General features: G+C 35.7%; 2 protein-coding genes across 2 annotated transcripts in view; one reads left to right on the forward strand and one right to left on the reverse strand.

Moving 5' to 3' along the window:
* The window catches only part of kay (transcription factor kayak), a 41,013-nt gene extending 27,586 nt beyond the window's left edge, over window positions 1–13,427 (reverse strand). The window contains exon 1 of the mRNA XM_028184924.2: window positions 12,829–13,427. Coding sequence (XP_028040725.1) covers window positions 12,829–12,960 — 132 coding nt within the window. The 5' untranslated portion in view covers window positions 12,961–13,427. The remainder of the gene's footprint in view (window positions 1–12,828) is intronic.
* A 2,157-nt stretch (window positions 13,428–15,584) lies between these two features.
* Brf (Brf RNA polymerase III subunit) overlaps window positions 15,585–17,402 on the forward strand; it is a 47,230-nt gene continuing 45,412 nt past the window's right edge. Inside the window, exons 1-4 of the mRNA XM_089738496.1 lie at window positions 15,585–15,912; window positions 15,981–16,198; window positions 16,462–16,686; window positions 17,147–17,251. Of these exons, the coding sequence (XP_089594622.1) occupies window positions 15,985–16,198; window positions 16,462–16,686; window positions 17,147–17,251 (544 nt within the window). The 5' untranslated portion in view covers window positions 15,585–15,912; window positions 15,981–15,984. The remainder of the gene's footprint in view (window positions 15,913–15,980; window positions 16,199–16,461; window positions 16,687–17,146; window positions 17,252–17,402) is intronic.

Genomic DNA, 17,402 nt, shown 5'->3' on the forward strand with positions numbered 1-17,402 from the left:
ATGTTGAACTATTCTAAAAATTTCGGACACCGAGCCAAACGCTTTTACTGTTATTCGAACGAATCCGAGGAATCGCTCTGATTCAATGAATATTTTCACTATGACACCAGAAGTAAATATTTTGTATGATGAGATTGTATCATTTGGCAAAATTACAAAACTAGAGAAAGTTATTATTTCGCGACGATTTAAATTTTTCCAGTTAACAATCGTGTACTCGACGAATGAACTAGTGCTCGATGCAAATAACATTCCATTTAAATAATAGCTCGTAATTGAATACAATGATTGTTTTGTAGACGCAAGTTACCTATAAGGAATTCTGTTTAGTTACTAAAACAAAAGTCGACACAGTTACATAGACAGAAAGGTAAGTGATTCAATCCCTAGAGAGAGGACAATAGGGTAGAAAAACCAGTATGCACTAGATATTAATGTAACAATATTACGAAAACGATTACAAGAAGAATGAATCATTCAATGTAACGAAATCAATTATGTGATAATTCTTTGTGACTACTATATTACTTGTATGTTTAGATAGCTCGTTTTTTGAAATCCATTTTTGAACACTCTTTGTTATGGGCACGTAACTAAACAAGACTATAAAGGGGACCGTTTAACTCTTGGCCGATAAACAATGATATAGATATCAACACTCACGTTAGTTATTCAAACAAAGAGCTCAGCAACATTTTCTTATGTTTAATATAGCACTGTAACCTACTCCAGCTAATGGACACGTTATAAAACACTTTAAAGTCTATCTTTATCCATAAAAATGGTAATTCTTGATAAACCCAACAGTTTTGAAAATCTACAGAAAGTCAAGGTTCAGATTGTGACGTCAAAACATTATTCACAGTAACTGTTCTAATAAATTTCTGACCGATTTTTTTTTATTTGGCTCAGACGACCCTATTTACGCTGGAGCATCTAAGATGCTCACGGACATCACCAATTTCGGGGGCACAGCCAAGCCGCTACATACCATTAAGAAATCTTGAAACTAGTCTGAAGAAGGACAAGTCATAGTTCACGGGAAATGCTGTGGAGGGATTCGGAAAATTTTCCGAAACGCCAATCTGCGAAATGGTTCCAGGAAATAGAGATGTACTCCGTTGCTGTGGCAGGCGATACGATTGAAAAATTGGAAAATTCACAATTCAATTTTAAAAATTGCACACAATAATTTAATTTTCTTATAGCATCGGTTAGTTTGTGAATTGTTAAAACTGCGATCGATCGCTAATAAAAAATACACAAATGCAAAACCCGATGAAAGCACTAAAGATAGTACACATAAGGTCCACTTTGTATCGATCAATGAAGACGCGGATTGAAGCTTTCGTACATGAGTAACTACACGCGCGACTCTGGTACCACGCTGTCTGACAAGCTGATTGGTCACCGAACACTCGATTTATAATAAGTAATCAATTTCGAACTACATAATAACATGTACATCTTTTTCGTGGAAACTGACCCAAAACAATTTAAGTAGTAAACAATGATTAGAACATATTTTTTCCCTAAAGTCGCAACGACGTTTTCATAACGTTTTCCTTTTGGTTAACTAGTTACCTGTTTGTTCTGGTACAAATTATATTCATAACAATGCAATTAACGGTCGTCTGGTGTAGTGGTAAGTGACATGGTCACTACACAAGGGGGTCGCGGGTTCGAATCCCGGCAAGGGAAGATATTTGTGTGATAAATATAAAAATGTCTTTTCCAGGATTATGGATGTACCTATATTAATTAAATGTATGTGTATAATAAAAATCTTAAATTTGTTTCCTTTATCTGGTATCTGTAAAGCCTTGTTCGGACTAGGCGAGTATTTTAGTCGAGTACTGAGTAATTCAGTAGTTAAATATGTCTGAAACCAAAAATTTAGTCGAATAGGTTAGTAAATAATTTAGTCAAGTCAATCCATTTTGTTCTATTTTTATCGGGCGAGTAGCGAGTAGTTTAGCCACTAAATTACTCGGTACTCGACTAAAAACTCGCCTAGTGCGAACAAGGCTTAACACAAGTTCTATACGAACTTACCACGGGACCAGTTCACGTGGTGTGATTGTTTCTAAATATTTATTATATAATATTATAAAAAAACCTCCGGCATTTATACCGAAAATCCCCTGTTTCCACGAGTAATTAAATATTATCTATTTTATTTGCTTCACAAAATTAGTATTGGATAGAAATTCTAACGCGTAATAGCTTCGGTTCAAGGGTATAAAGCCGAAGCATGTAATCACGCGATCGACGCTTTCCATTCGAAACACTGCTTCTACGAAATGGGGGTTCAAGGGTCGAGTGAATAATTTAAGCCACACATTTTAACACGTGCCCTTTATTAACACGATTTAATCAGCTTCGTATGTAGATATGTTTGTTTTTATGTAACGAAGTCTTTGAACTTCATTTTCAACAATTTCAAGACGTCCGATTAATTGAAAAATTTCCATACGCATAAAGACATCGATGACAATACAATAATTTTACAACTTCGCCTTAATATCAAATTTCTTTTTTTAAGATATTACCCAGAAACCAACAGGAAATTTTCTTATCGACGATATTTCTAGCATGACAGAACAGACCGTTAAATATTCTTTATTAGCGTACGTGATCCAACGAGCTCACATCCCGCCTAGTGCTTAAGTCATAGGAGACACATCTTAACAGTTAACACTGGCACATAAGACAGAGAAATTGCAAGGAGGTCTAATCCTTATCTAAAATTTGAAACGCATGATTTATTCTTGGCAACATTAAGCAGAACGATACTCTCTCCTTATACGTAGTGGAGTGACGCAAGAAGAAAAATCGAGCTACTACTAAGGACAGATTGTTGAGAAGTAGTAATTTCTTTTACTTGGCAATTCAGTGATTGTACCAACTAAAACCAGCAATGGCTGTCATTTTTGAGCGTAATACATAAAATATGTATATGTAATTGAAATACAATTTACTAAGAATGTACAAGTACAAGCTACTTTTAATAGCTAGCTACGTAATTAATTTTCTGAATTCAACAGTTCGGTTTCTAGTTTTACTGTTTTACCTGAGAATTGAACAATACAATATAATTATAAAAAAGAAACTATCACAAGATGTAAGTGTAAATTCTTCATATAAAAAAGAGCCCAGCAATTTTCTTTTTTTCTTTTTTCATTACTGTCTTCTTATCCTATTTAAGTATTTCATATTACTGAAAAATTATGAAGTTTCTTCAATGCATATCAATAAAATTTAAAACTTATTTATTCTTTAGCTACAATTTTATAATACATTTTATATATGATCGCACTTTATAATTATAAAACAATCTATAAATCGGTAGCAACACATTACAAAGGCATGGGGTCTGTTTATAGTTTTATATCATGAACGAAATTGGCCAATAACCATTAGGAAGGCTAGCTGTTTGCATCGAGTAATAAAATTAAAGGACTTTACGGTTATTTTTATGAGATTATGGAATTTGTAACCATTATCCACTTTGTTTTTTTTTTATACTACAAATTTAATTTACGGCTCTAGGTTACGGCTCGCCTATCTCCTCCACTTAGCCGTAAAAAATCTTGGCTCCAATTGGACTTCCAGTCTCGTAAAGTTTTACTGTCCACCTTTCACAGGAGGTGCTAAACCTATGGTAGACCAGGATGTAAGCTATTTTACATATCTACTTCTACTACTACGCTACGAGAAAATACGAACGCTTGAAGCTAACAGATTTATTATGTTAAAGGTTTTACGCGCATCTAAGCTATGAAATCTCCTGAAATCTAAAGAGAAACAAGAAGATCCCGACAACTCTGAATGCGAAATCTCTTTAACAAAGATACTGACTACGACGAGTGAATCGGATCGGACAATGATCAGGGTCACTAACAATTACGAGTCTGCGACCGAAGTGAATGTGCCTATTTAGCTATATTTTTATTTTAGTTAACAAAAACAAAACCAACACTGTGATTATGTTACCAATACTTACATGGATTTTGTTAACTATATTACAGATAAATAATTTTGTGATTCCAAGCCAAAAGACGATGTTACAAAAGTAATTTATCTGCGAACGTTTTATATTTTAATCTTATAGTTTTGGCTGTACGTTTTCAGTAGGTACCAGGTCGCCTTGAGCCAAGTCGACATGTCACTATTCAAGGTTAGACGATGCGAAATTATTACCTACGTGTTACACGGACACATTTAACGACCAAATCATTTATCTTGGTTTAGATTTTTTAAAAACTCTTCTATTATTTTTAGCAATTAACGTTAAGGAGAAACATTCCGACATTCATATACTGCGATCTGTTTAAAAAATACTTGCAAATACACAGTTATTCTTAATTCAAACATACTTTATCGGTTTTGCTACTGGTACAATAAAACTAACACTAAAGTTAATTTGTGATGTTTATTATAAAATTCAATTTTAGACGCTTCAAATCTGTTTTAACAATTTAATGGCCGCTAATATCAAGTGCGCGTGCGCAGCGCTGTTGTCAGTTCCAGGCTTCGCGAGTTTTCCTCGAATCTCTGACGTCAGCACACGCGGTCATCGCTCGGTTCGATGTTTTCCTTGTTACAAACTTCTTGGTCGCTCAAATGACTAGCTAGTCAATGGGTTATAGCTATATCATTTAAATATAATGGTTTTTGGGCGTATTGAGGGCGCATCTGTTGAATATTAGGTATCTCACTCAAACTGGGGCAGAAAATCAAATATTCGTACTAAAATTATTTTCGTTACCTATATTACAGTAACGTTACAGTAACGTTTCTTATTTGTTGGGTAGGAATTTTCTTCGAAAATTTGAAAATCGAAAATTAAATAACCCATTTGTAATAAAATTATTGAAGACAGAAAAGAAAAAGTTTTAGTACCTTAAACAGCAGGAAAAACTAGTTTTTATATACACATGAAGTACTATTTATGTACTGTATAAGTTACTTACAATTAAATTTAAGAACATAAACTTCAAATAAGCAGGTATTTTCAATAGCAAATTCTAGAAAAAAAAGACACGACAACGCAGCAGTGTCGACGACAAGTAATTTGAATTTAATTTATTCACAGTAAAATTATGATGGATGTTTGTGTGTGTGTTCAAATTTACAAAAGTGTATGTGTTTAAATAAATATTTAAATACATTATTGATGATTTTGAATAGATATTTAAAATCATACTATTGTAAATTTTATTAATGTTTATTACTTTTTTTATATTTGTTTTTAAGATCAATTGCATGTCTATTACTTTTTGCTTATTATTACATTTGTTAATGCTTATACATTCGAATTTAAGTCCTAGTTAATTGAATAATTTGTGTCTTTGCACGAATGAAACAGAATCGTTTTTATACGTCATTTGTGGTTACTTCTCAGTTTTAATGTAATAACAGTAATTAATTCGTATTAAATTCGCTTTCATCACGATCGACCATTCCTACGCCTGGACACCTACATGGTTAACGTACAGACATCCAGGATGGGAGGTGAATGCGGCAGAACCACCCGTACCGAGAAGTAGATCTGTCTAGAAATAACAGCCAAGGCCCCATGCCAATCATAGCCCTTTGGCACAACTTTAAAACCACGAGCGCTATATGAACAAAAGCAACTCTCTGACCATATCGAATCTAGCAAAAATATGAGATATTACTAGCAGAACTACCGGTTTTTTGGTTTTTTTTATTGCTTAGATGTGTGGACAAACTTATTGGCTGTCCCGCCCTTCAAACCAAAAGGCATTACTGCTTCATGGCAAAAATAGGCAGGGTCGTGGTACCTACTCGTGCGGTCTCACAAGACATCCTTCCACCACTAATTACGCAAATTATAATTTTACGGGTTTGATTTTTATTATATTTTTAGCAACGGCTTAATAATTTAAATAAATTAAAAAAATACAAAAGTGGGTAGGAACGATCGACACAGAATAATAAATCTAAGACAAGTGAACGCTGCGCGCGATGCTAGCAAAAGTGATCCGAGGTGGCGTGATGTCCCCGCTGGTCGGTCGGTTGCCCCTCCAGATGACGTCACGAGTCCACGTGAGTGCTCGTCATCAATGGCTCCGCCCATCGACTTTGACTTAAGAGGAAGTCGCCTCTAATACGGCCTCTCCTGACTGGTGGACGTCCACGTTCACCTCGATGTCATGACCGTCTTCAATCTCTGACGATGCAGGACTCACTGTGTGCACAGCGTTTCTATCGGGGTGTTCTATGATATCGTCATAGAAATAGATTGTTTGCATTACCATCATGATTTTTGTACTCATGGTACCATTTGTACCATTAGTAAAAGTTAGTAGTTTTTGTGAGCATTTTACATCACATTTCAGTGTGTTCATGTATAGTAGGTTCTTGTTGAGTTACGTTAGATGTACTGACGACATGGCACTGTTACCATATCGGGTGTATAATATACTGTGAGAGTAAAGTCTGGTTGACATGGCCAAGTTAACATGTCAAGCCAATACACTCGTAACGTGAACTGCGTTACCACGTCACACCTTTACGTGAAATTTGTTACCACGTCACAACATATACGTGAACTATGTTACCACGTAAATCTCTGCGTGAACTATGTTACCACGGTACAACATCTACGTGAACTATGTTACCACGTAAATCTCTGCGTGAACTATGTTACCACGTAAATCTCTGCGTGAACTATGTTACCACGGTACAACATCTACGTGAACTATGTTACCACGTAAATCTCTGCGTGAACTATGTTACCACGTAAATCTCTGCGTGAACTATGTTACCACGGTACAACATCTACGTGAACTATGTTACCACGTAAATCTCTGGAAGCATGCAGTCAACCCCAAGAATGTTTGACATTACGCGTCACTGGTGACTCAACTAGTGCCTGAACCCTACGAGGACTCGGCCTTACCTGACCTCCACCAAAAATTAAATCAAATCGTGAATCTGTAGACTAGCGTTCGCGAGTCAACCAGAGGGCCCATTATGCCCCGTATCATTATTAAAGTTCCGAGTTTGTTAGTCAGACCTCTGACCATCTTAAGACAGACCAACGATCTCCTGGCCCACTCGACGTATGATGCAAAGCAATCTGATGCTAATTGCATAGCATTATAAAGAATATTGGCATAGTCAAACTTTTGCGGACCCAACGGCTTAAAGTCTTTTACGAAGTTACCCCACGTCCGGTCACTAGACAATCACACGTGTAACCAAGTACGCTCATCACTCTTAAGACAGCCCAAAACTCGTGACAAATACTCGGTGCCTTCCCAGTTAAGGATCTAGCCCGTTCTACTTCCTTACACAATGTGTCTATGTATTGCACGGCAAGGTAAAACTTAGAAATAAGGTAACCATGAGTTCGATCTGAATTTACGAATCAAATGGATTCGGTTAACATCCGTGCTGATGTGGTAGTTGCCTCTTTATTGTCACAACGCGTGGTGGAACTATTTTACATCTATTCTCAAACGCGGGTACAATCGACACGGCGATGGAACAAGACGGCGTCCCGTTTATATGATCACCGACTTGGACAGTCGGACTGTTGTCTAATTGACGTATTGATGGAGTGTGTTGCCGACTAGTAACATTTTGTACCCTTCGAATGTTATTTCCACCCATCGAAACTGAGCATTCAGTCTCGAGCATGTTCTATCGCGTCAATAAAAATAGACCGTAAGGTCGGTTGTGATAAAGTCGTTGACCTAGTTACTTGGTGATTTATTACATTTGATGAGAGGGTATCCGACAAAAAATCTACTTCGCACCAAGAATCGATATCATTAACGCTGGGATCAAAATTAGAAATATAAAAATGTTTCGACCTTACTTTGGACAGTGCACTTAATGCTCCGATGATCCTGTCTGTAGCGTCGTACGCGCGGGACTCTGACGGCGGCGGTGATGTGATTCCCAACGCCACCACGGGTCCGGCGCCACCACCGTCCGCGGTCGAGAGACGTGCGTCTTCTACGCGTCGCAGACGACCCTAGCGGGCTCGACTCACGCGCAACGTTCACATTTGAGTTTTAAGCAATTAAACGCGCCAATATTATTCCTAATTGGTCTCGAACATTCGGCGAATGCGAGCGTCCTCCTACCCTGCTTCCAGTTACACGTATATCGGTCATTACGTTGTTAATTTAATGCAAATTTTAAAAACAAACTGTACGCCAGGATAACCCAAAAGCGGATAGGGCACAAGCCCTATCCCACTTCTGATTTTAGCAACGGCTTAATAATTTAAATAAATTAAAAAAATACAAAAGTGGGTAGGAACGATCGACACAGAATAATAAATCTAAGACAAGTGAACGCTGCGCGCGATGCTAGCAAAAGTGATCCGAGGTGGCGTGATGTCCCCGCTGGTCGGTCGGTTGCCCCTCCAGATGACGTCACGAGTCCACGTGAGTGCTCGTCATCAATGGCTCCGCCCATCGACTTTGACTTAAGAGGAAGTCGCCTCTAATAATATGATATTATGAGTATTCTTTCACTAAGGAAGTCAATCGTGAACATTTGTTAAGTACGTATTTCATTGGAGAAATTGGTACCTGCCGGCGGGATTCGAACGCCGATGCATCGCTACATACGAATGCATCGGACGTATTATCCTTTAGGCTACGTCGACTGAAATTACAAAGGTCCATACGCAACCCAACAGGCCCAACAAACAAGACTAACTAAGCAAAAAAAACGCCGGTAATACGGTTGTAATAGGTAATTTACCATGTTTAATTATTGTAATTCACTGAAACTCAATGTTATTAGAATAACAAAACTAACATAAGCTATTTATAAAACTTTATCGTCGCCTTGACTGTGCGTCTTCTGGATTTATAGACCACATCGAGGTCGGTACGCAGTCACTTAAATAACATTACAATTAAATACACAATATGCTTGAATACAGTACGCAAAAGGAAACTTAATTTTGATTTTGACAAAGTATTTCTTAAAAAATTAAACATTTTGGTTTGAAAATAGTCTTAAGCGATGGGCAGCCGTTCAGCTGATGTCCATGAGCATAAGGATAAATAAAGGTCAAATGTTACGATGAACAGAGTGATTTAATTAATATTAATTTAGTTAAGCCACCCAAGAGCCACACAGCTTCGGGTTGAAGAGATGGGTTGGGCTTTTTTAACTTAATCTGGGCTACGAAGGCTTAATCTGTTACTTAGTTGTCCCCTCTCTCTCAGTTCTATCGCACCTTTTCAATTTGAATGTCACGATAGACTTTCGTCCAATCCAATAGAAACATTGTCTCAAAGTAGGCAAAAGACATTAACGTTGTGGTGTCTATGAATTTGTACGGTAATTTCTCGATGTAAATGCGTTGATTAGCGTTATAGTATTCGTATTGCGCGCACATAAAGATATTAAGAATGAATTGCGTAAATTTAATTGGATTAAAAAAAAAAAGATTAATAATTGACAAAATGACGAGAATCCAAAACTGATTGGAAAAAAAATGTAAAAAAACATGTTATGATTTTAATTGTGCTTGATTTGTGCGTTTTCGTCATTGTGCAAGAATAATTGAACCATTACCTTGTCGGTGTGATACTTACTAGTCTTATCTATTCTGATTTCACAAAAACAATGCTGAAGTTAGTTTAATATAGTAAAAATTGAAATTTATATAGGGAAGATGGTTGGCGCTTATGGCACACTCGTGATCATCCTATCGAAGGATGAGAAGAGGAACAAACTGCTAGATTTCAAGATACTGTTGATTTCTTCTGCGTGTAATGAAATAAAATATCAACATTGAATATATCACACTCAACGGAACCTGGCTACGATAATTCTCCTGCGTTATGGTACCGGAGACGCATAGCTACTTGACGAAAGAAACGAGAGGATGGTGGTGCCTACCCGTGCGGACTTTTAAGTTTTAGTATTCCCTGCCGTGGCCGATCGCAGTCCCGCAGTCGCTTTCATGGTACTCTCCAGATGGGAATGTTTTTTTGCTATTTTAGGCCAAAACCACGCCTTTAACGACGAATAACGATTAATAAATTCCCCAAAAAATGTACTAAAAGCTATAACTGTTAACTTTAAAATTAATGTCTTAATCTTTTTTGATCCATTTTACATTTCTAAATACCTCTGAGAATTCTACCTAGTATTTATAATCACAACTTAGTATTAGGATTTACAGACTAGATATTAAATAATTATGTAAAAACGAAAAGGAAAGTTGAGTGACTCAGTTTCACTACATTTGATATGGAACTGAGTTTTATTGATAAGCTTATCAGCAGTATCAAGTAGGTAGATATGATCGGCATCCTTATCAAGTTTACAAGAATCATATCTAGTAATTTCAGGAAGACAGAAAAAACATATTACGTTCTTTAATAATTTATAGCCGCTTACGTCAACAAATAAATCTTTTTAGCGCCAAAAAATGATAGCGAAACTGGTAGTAGACCCGACTTGAGGAAATTTTTAGACTCGACTTGAGGAAATGTTTAAGTACTAAGATCGTACTGTCTATTGATTAATAGTGCAGATGCTGAAACATTATGTTTTAGAGAGAGAATAAGAAGCGGTGCTGAGATTGGACCCCAGTGTAGATCAAGAAGTCTTCATCGAACAGCACTCACCTTTACGTAATTAATGGCGTGGGGAATACCCTACAATCTCTCGCTCAATAATTAGCTCGCCCGGTACTGTCGCAAAGTGGCTATGTGTTTCAATTTGAAGGTTCATAAGAATAAAGTCAGCGTAAACAAAAAGAAAAGCCTCAGGGAGACCATTGTATCTTGTTTAATGTTATCATTCACGATCATGGTACTGGAAGCCATACCGCCGATCGCTGCTATTAGCTAGTACTTCTTAAAGCTACACCAAAAGCTGAACGTTCATTACTTGTTCCATATTTAAAGCAAGAAATGCTAAGATTTGATAAATTCGACCATTCATTCTTTTCCAAACATTAGTAGCATTGAATGTGATTTTTATTGTTATTGCTTAGATGGATGAAGGAGCCCATTTTTTTTTTTTTTTTTTTCGGGTAGAGGGCCGAACCTCCTACGAGGTCCCCGCGCAAAAGGGGCGCGCGGGGTATGTGAGACTCAACGATCTGCATGGTGTTGTGAGCAGACCGCGGGCCCAAGGATTTTAGAGCCCACCCACTAAACGACTCCCCTGCACTCTTACACCCGACGTCCGATCCCCTCCGAGGTCAGAACCCGGATGAGGTAGGGGGGCTACCGCGGTCAACACTACAACCAGACGGCGCGGCTCACCCCAAGGACGCCCAGCCGACGGAGCCTTCGAGGCGAATCGAAGGCTCTGAAACGTCGGCCGTCTCGGTACGGCAGCCCGTCGGGCCGCCCAGACGGTGCCGCTGGTGTCCCGGAATACCCCGCTGGACCAGAACCAGCCTGCCGGGTCGGGACGGATGAAGGAGCCCACAGCCTACCTTTTTTTTTTTTTTTTTTTTTATTGCTTAGATGGGTGGACGAGCTCACAGCCCACCTGATGTTAAGTGGTTACTGGAGCCCATAGACATCCACAACGTAAATGCGCCACCCACCTTGAGATACAAGTTCTAAGGTCTCAAGTATAGTAACGACGGCTGCCCCACCCTTCAAACCGAAACGCATTACTGGATCACGGTTGAAATAGGCAGGGTGGTGGTACCTACCCGGGCAGACTCACAAGAGGTCCTACCACCAGTAAATGCTATGGTACTAAATACTAAGGTACAATAGGTAATACACACAAATGCTCACCGCTACTGTAAACTCATGTACGAGCATTATCCTATAATAACCTTACACACGCTGGTTTACCATTAAAGATTATGAGTTTATTGATAATGTGAATGCTGAAGTTAGATTTTCTATATTAACATTCACTAGAAACCGATTGTAGATATACTCAATTAATATCATACATGTGTACAATTGCAACCAACAACAATTGTAAAATTAATACCATCATGCAATAAACTATATCTAATATACTGTATAATTATTAATAATAATCCCCAGACAAGTCACATACAGTCATCTGGTCCCAAACGTGGATTCCCTGTACAAGTATGTATGTTTAAATAGATACATACATATGTATTTACTAAACAACCAGGAAATGAGCAAACAAAAAATATTGTAAGCATACATGGGTAGATTACACTATCCTGATACATTTTACTAACTGGAACTAGCGAATTGAAATCAGTCTATATTGCTAGGACAACAGTAGTCATGAGGTGGCCTATTTAACAAATATTTAACAATCTGCCAGTTAATATGGAAGTAATATTAAACTATTGTATTATTATTGCTATGATTTGTGAACTAAGTAATTATATACAGTTCTATAAAAAGGCATATTGTATGTATATTAGTAAAAAATTTTTTGACAATCTTGTATCTTATAAGTACATACAAATTTGTTTTTATGTAAAGCTAACAGCACAAAGTTAAATGCTTGATTTTAATTTAATTAAACATACGTAATTGCCAAAATACAATATTATTAATTTGATATGCTAGTGCCAAGTTTCCTACACCTTTTATCGATTGGTAAGTATATTATATTAGTAAATATATTATTTGTATACACTTACAGTTTGTGATAGACTCTCAAAATTATTTCTTGACCAAATAGGTACTCAACTTCCTGCAGAACCAGAGCAGCTGACTTTTAAAGATTATCTACTTAAACATTTTTGTAAAGTTCTCAGACCAAAATTAGAAATTTTAGATTGAAGACGTAAAATTTTATCTTATATTTAACAAAATTAAAATGTTAATGTTATTATCCGCAACTTATACTCACCATAAGAAGCGATCTTGATGTTGGGATCGAGGAAATGTAGTCATTTGTAGAAGATCCTTGTGACGATTGACTATCACAGGAAAAGTCTGATTGATTTGAGGGACTATCACTTATTTCTAGCTTCATCGTCATCAGTTCGTACACAAAATCCAATAAACAAACAATTCACAGCAATTTACGTAGTTCCACAATTGTTTGTTGACGTTATGAAATCTTCATAGATTACCAAATAATCATATGATATTACACACGATGTCTCCCAAACGAATAATTCATTATTTTCTTAGAGAACGAATGTGAACGCGAAATTAAGTTTTGACAGATTGTGTATCATGTGTTGTGTATGTGACAAAAGTAAAGTCAAGAAAATCAAATATAGCGCCTCAAAAAAGATTAGCCACAAACTCGATCACAACAATGATGACTCATCATTTGCAGTTCGCACGACACATTGTGTTGAGGTGACGTCGTCATCGCTTTGGACTTTGGGGATGCCCTTCTCTCTCTGAATTTTTCGAGAAGTGTTTCGAAAAGGTGTAACCGCCTAACTTTATCAAGTTTTTTGTTACTGTTTGGACGTATCGTTCAACGTTCAACATTGTACAATCACAGAATTGAAGGATGATCTCATCGTACAAATATAGGCATGGCGTGATATCCAGCCAATCAGAATAAATCGTTTTTGTGACGTCCCAGCATTTTGTTTTACCTGGAATTACAATGTTACCACAAGAACTCAAAAAATATAATCTATGTGACTTTTTTAATCTGTGCCTAAACAAATTGAAAATGGATTTTTGGAGGGAACGCGAGGAGTGAATTTGTGTGATTTGTTTTATTTTGTCTATTTAGTATTTCTTCAGGTTTAAATATGTAATACAGGTGGTTTATTAACTATTTAATATCTGTAAGAGTGCACAAATGTGGGAAAATGAAACAAAGTCGCTGGACGTAACTTCTCGGGATCCTGCAAAAAGCCCACTGAAAAAATTTCAGTAAATGACCACCATTTTACTAAGATTATATTTCATCGCATACCTGTCATCTCTTATCATTTCATTTCATTTCATCACATTTCATTAATGTCTCAAATTAATCATCTTTATTTCATTTCATTTCACTCCATATTATTATTTTTCATAAAAATAAGAATATAAATTAATATAAGACATGACTTAAGGGTCTTAGTAACCAGGTCATAAAATACCTAAAAAAAAATTTATTTAGATGGACTTTTTGGCGGGAACGCGAGGAGTGAAGTTCTGTGATTTGTTTTATTTTGTCTATTTCAAGTTTAAATGTGTAATTACTGTAGTTTATTAACTGTTTAATATCTGTGAAAGTGCACAAATGTGGGAAAATGAAACAAAGCCGCTGGACGTAACTTCTCGGGATCCTCTAAAAAGTCCATTGAAAACATCTCAGTAAATGACCACCATTTTACTGAGATTATATTTCATCCCATATCATCTCATCTTATTTCATTTAATTTCAACCCAGTTGATTAATGTCTCAAATTAATCATCTTCACTTCATTTCATTTCACTCCATTTAACATTTTTCATAAAAATAAGAATATAAATAAAAATAAGATATGACCTAAAAGTCTTAGTTACCAAGTCATAAAATCCCTTAAAAAATTATTTAATGCTAATTCAATTTGAAATATCAGGATGCTACAATTTCTTCAGCATAGTATTTTTATTTTTATTGGCGTTAATAGGTAGCCATGCTTGGTTCAAAAAAACACTGGAGCCTATAAATGCCCATAGGGCGCATGTTATCAGTCACTTGGAACTTTGGAAGATATTGATGTTAGAGTAGATGTGCCCTGCGGTTTCAACTATGTTCTATTACGCCGTTTTCCAATTACAGCACAAGAACGCATTATGCGGCATAATGCTCAACTAAGCTTCAGCATAATTCGGCATTGTGCGTCACTGAGTCGCATTATGCTCTGTAATTGGAAAACTACCCTTAAGTAATGGTTAATTACAGAGCATAATGCGACTCAGTGACGCACAATGCCGAATTATACTGAAACTTAGTTGAGCATTATGCCACATAATGCGCTCTTGTGCTGTAATTGGAAAACGGCCTTAGTAATTTAGACAAAATGAAACAAATTTCACTCACTGGTCCATTAACTATCAGTTGATTTTTAAATGTCTTGGTATTTAAAATTACAGGCTCACGAAGACAATATCTATTTTTTCGTTTAATAGACATAATTTTTGTACTATGTAATATATAATGCAAAGAAGCAAAAAGTTTTTGCTTCTTGGTATAAATTATTTAGCCTTAAATACCAGAATTGTTTAACTTTATAGACTTATTTCGCAGGAACACGACGAGTGAAGTTCTGTGATTAATTTTATTTTGATAATTTTGTGGTTCTTCAATTTAAATATTTAATAACAATGCAGTTAATAATTAGTTTAGCATCTACTAGACACGACTTCTTGTGTTCTTCAAAAAGTTCACCAAAATCTCAGTACATAGACCACATTTTCCTGAACTTTATTTCGTCACATCACGTTTCATTCTATTTGCTTTCACCTTAATTAATAACTGTTTTAAATAAATCAACTTCCCTTTAATTCATCCATTTAATTTTTCATTTAAAATAAATAATAATAATTAGGCTTTTTGGTGTGAAGCTTTCGTCTTTCCGGTTTGAAATATGGAACCACTACTACATGACTTTCGACTGTCATATGAAAATGTCAAGATATTTGACAGGACAGTTATCTTTAGTTCATTCATTCATTCATAATTTCCTACATAGAATTTACAATCGAGCCGATAGTTTGAAAAGAAATTTTAATAAATTCTATAGACATCGCCATATCACACACTATAGACTCATTTAGTGTTTTAATGCCCTTTATGGGCTTAGAATAAACAAGAAAATAATAACATGTTCTAAATGAGAACAATCGTAAAATATTTTAAATGTCATATTATTTCTCATAGTAAAGATAATTTATAGACATACCTAAATGTTGAAGTTTCAAAATAGAAAAACAGTTATTATTTGTGTTTTATGAAGCTTTAATTAATCATTGAAACATTTTCACCCTGGTAAGGAAACTTACAATGTCACACAGCCCCCAACTTAACCCTATTATTAATAAAAAACATAATTTTAGAAATATGTCAGGGAAAAAATGTAAACACTGCGGTTCATCGGAGATAGAGGTAGATCCCGCACGTGGCGATGCAGTCTGTACAAGTTGTGGTACTGTACTTGAAGATAACATTATCGTTTCTGAGGTAGAGTTTCAAGAAAATGCTCATGGAGGAGCTTCTGCAATTGGACAGTTTGTATCTGCGGATACTAAGGGAGGAGCTACAGGTTTTGGTAGAGGTAAATAATTTAATTTATTTCTTTCTAATTTATCAGTTAGATAATTATTTTTAATAATAATAGAAAAATTCATAATTAGCATGATAATAAAATGTTGACAAATAAGACCTTAGTCTTCTATTACTGAGCAAACTGCAAAGTATTCAGAATATTAGAAATAGTCAAATAAAGATCACAAATGCAAGATTATACTATGAAGTAGTTTAGTTTTATTTATGACTTACAAAAACCAAAGAAAATTCTATGATACATTCTTTTCTCAGCCTTCAATGCTGGTATTGGTCAAGAGTCAAAAGAAATCACATTGAGGAAAGCTAGAATTGGTATCACAGCATTATGCCAGCAGCTACGTCTAAACCAACAATGCATTGACATTGCCTGTAATTTTTACAAAATGGCCTTATCCAGACATTTGACTATAGGCAGGCCGGTGACACATACCCAAGCTGCATGTGTTTACATGACCTGTAGGACAGAGGGGACCCCTCGTATCCTTTAAATATCTATCTTGAACTTATTGGTATGAATTGTCTATTACATTCGCAGTTCATCATGTTGCCCATGATAGTTATTGAAAATACTTGTAACATTATTAGTTTTTAATGTAGTGTTGAAAAAGTAAAGTATGAAAATAAACCAGCCTGTGAAGTTACAAGCCTGGATAATTTTCACAGTAAAGTTTACTATTTATAAAACTTAAATTATAAATTGTATATTATATTACATTCAGAAAATTTAAAAATGAATTTATCTGCAGTCAGAAAATATATATATATAATATATAAATTACTCAGCAGAATTAACTATTTGTAATAAATTTTTGTAAAAGCAGTTTTTTCACTAAAACAGTTCATTTTCTCAAAATGTTTCCCAGAATGATTGTTAAAATCTGCGATATTCGATGCAATTTTATTTACAATGGATAAATGTCCTATTATATAAAATTAGATTTGCTAATTGATGTAAGTGATGCTGTACCATTGTGCTGCTATCAACTTGGTCGAGCATATTTCAAACTGTCACGGGCTCTGTGCATCAACATACCTCCTACTGGTAAGTTTTATTTTTATTTTTTAGCTACTATGCAGGTTTAATGTGCAAATGGTCTTCCACAAAATTAAGAAAAGAATTTCCAAGCTTCATGAATTGTTTTCTTAGTTTGTATAGATAAGCTTCAATTTATTTAAAAGCTGTAATGACAATT

This window comes from Bombyx mandarina, chromosome 25 (assembly GCF_030267445.1).
Source record: "Bombyx mandarina strain Sakado chromosome 25, ASM3026744v2".
NCBI lineage: Eukaryota > Metazoa > Arthropoda > Insecta > Lepidoptera > Bombycidae > Bombyx > Bombyx mandarina.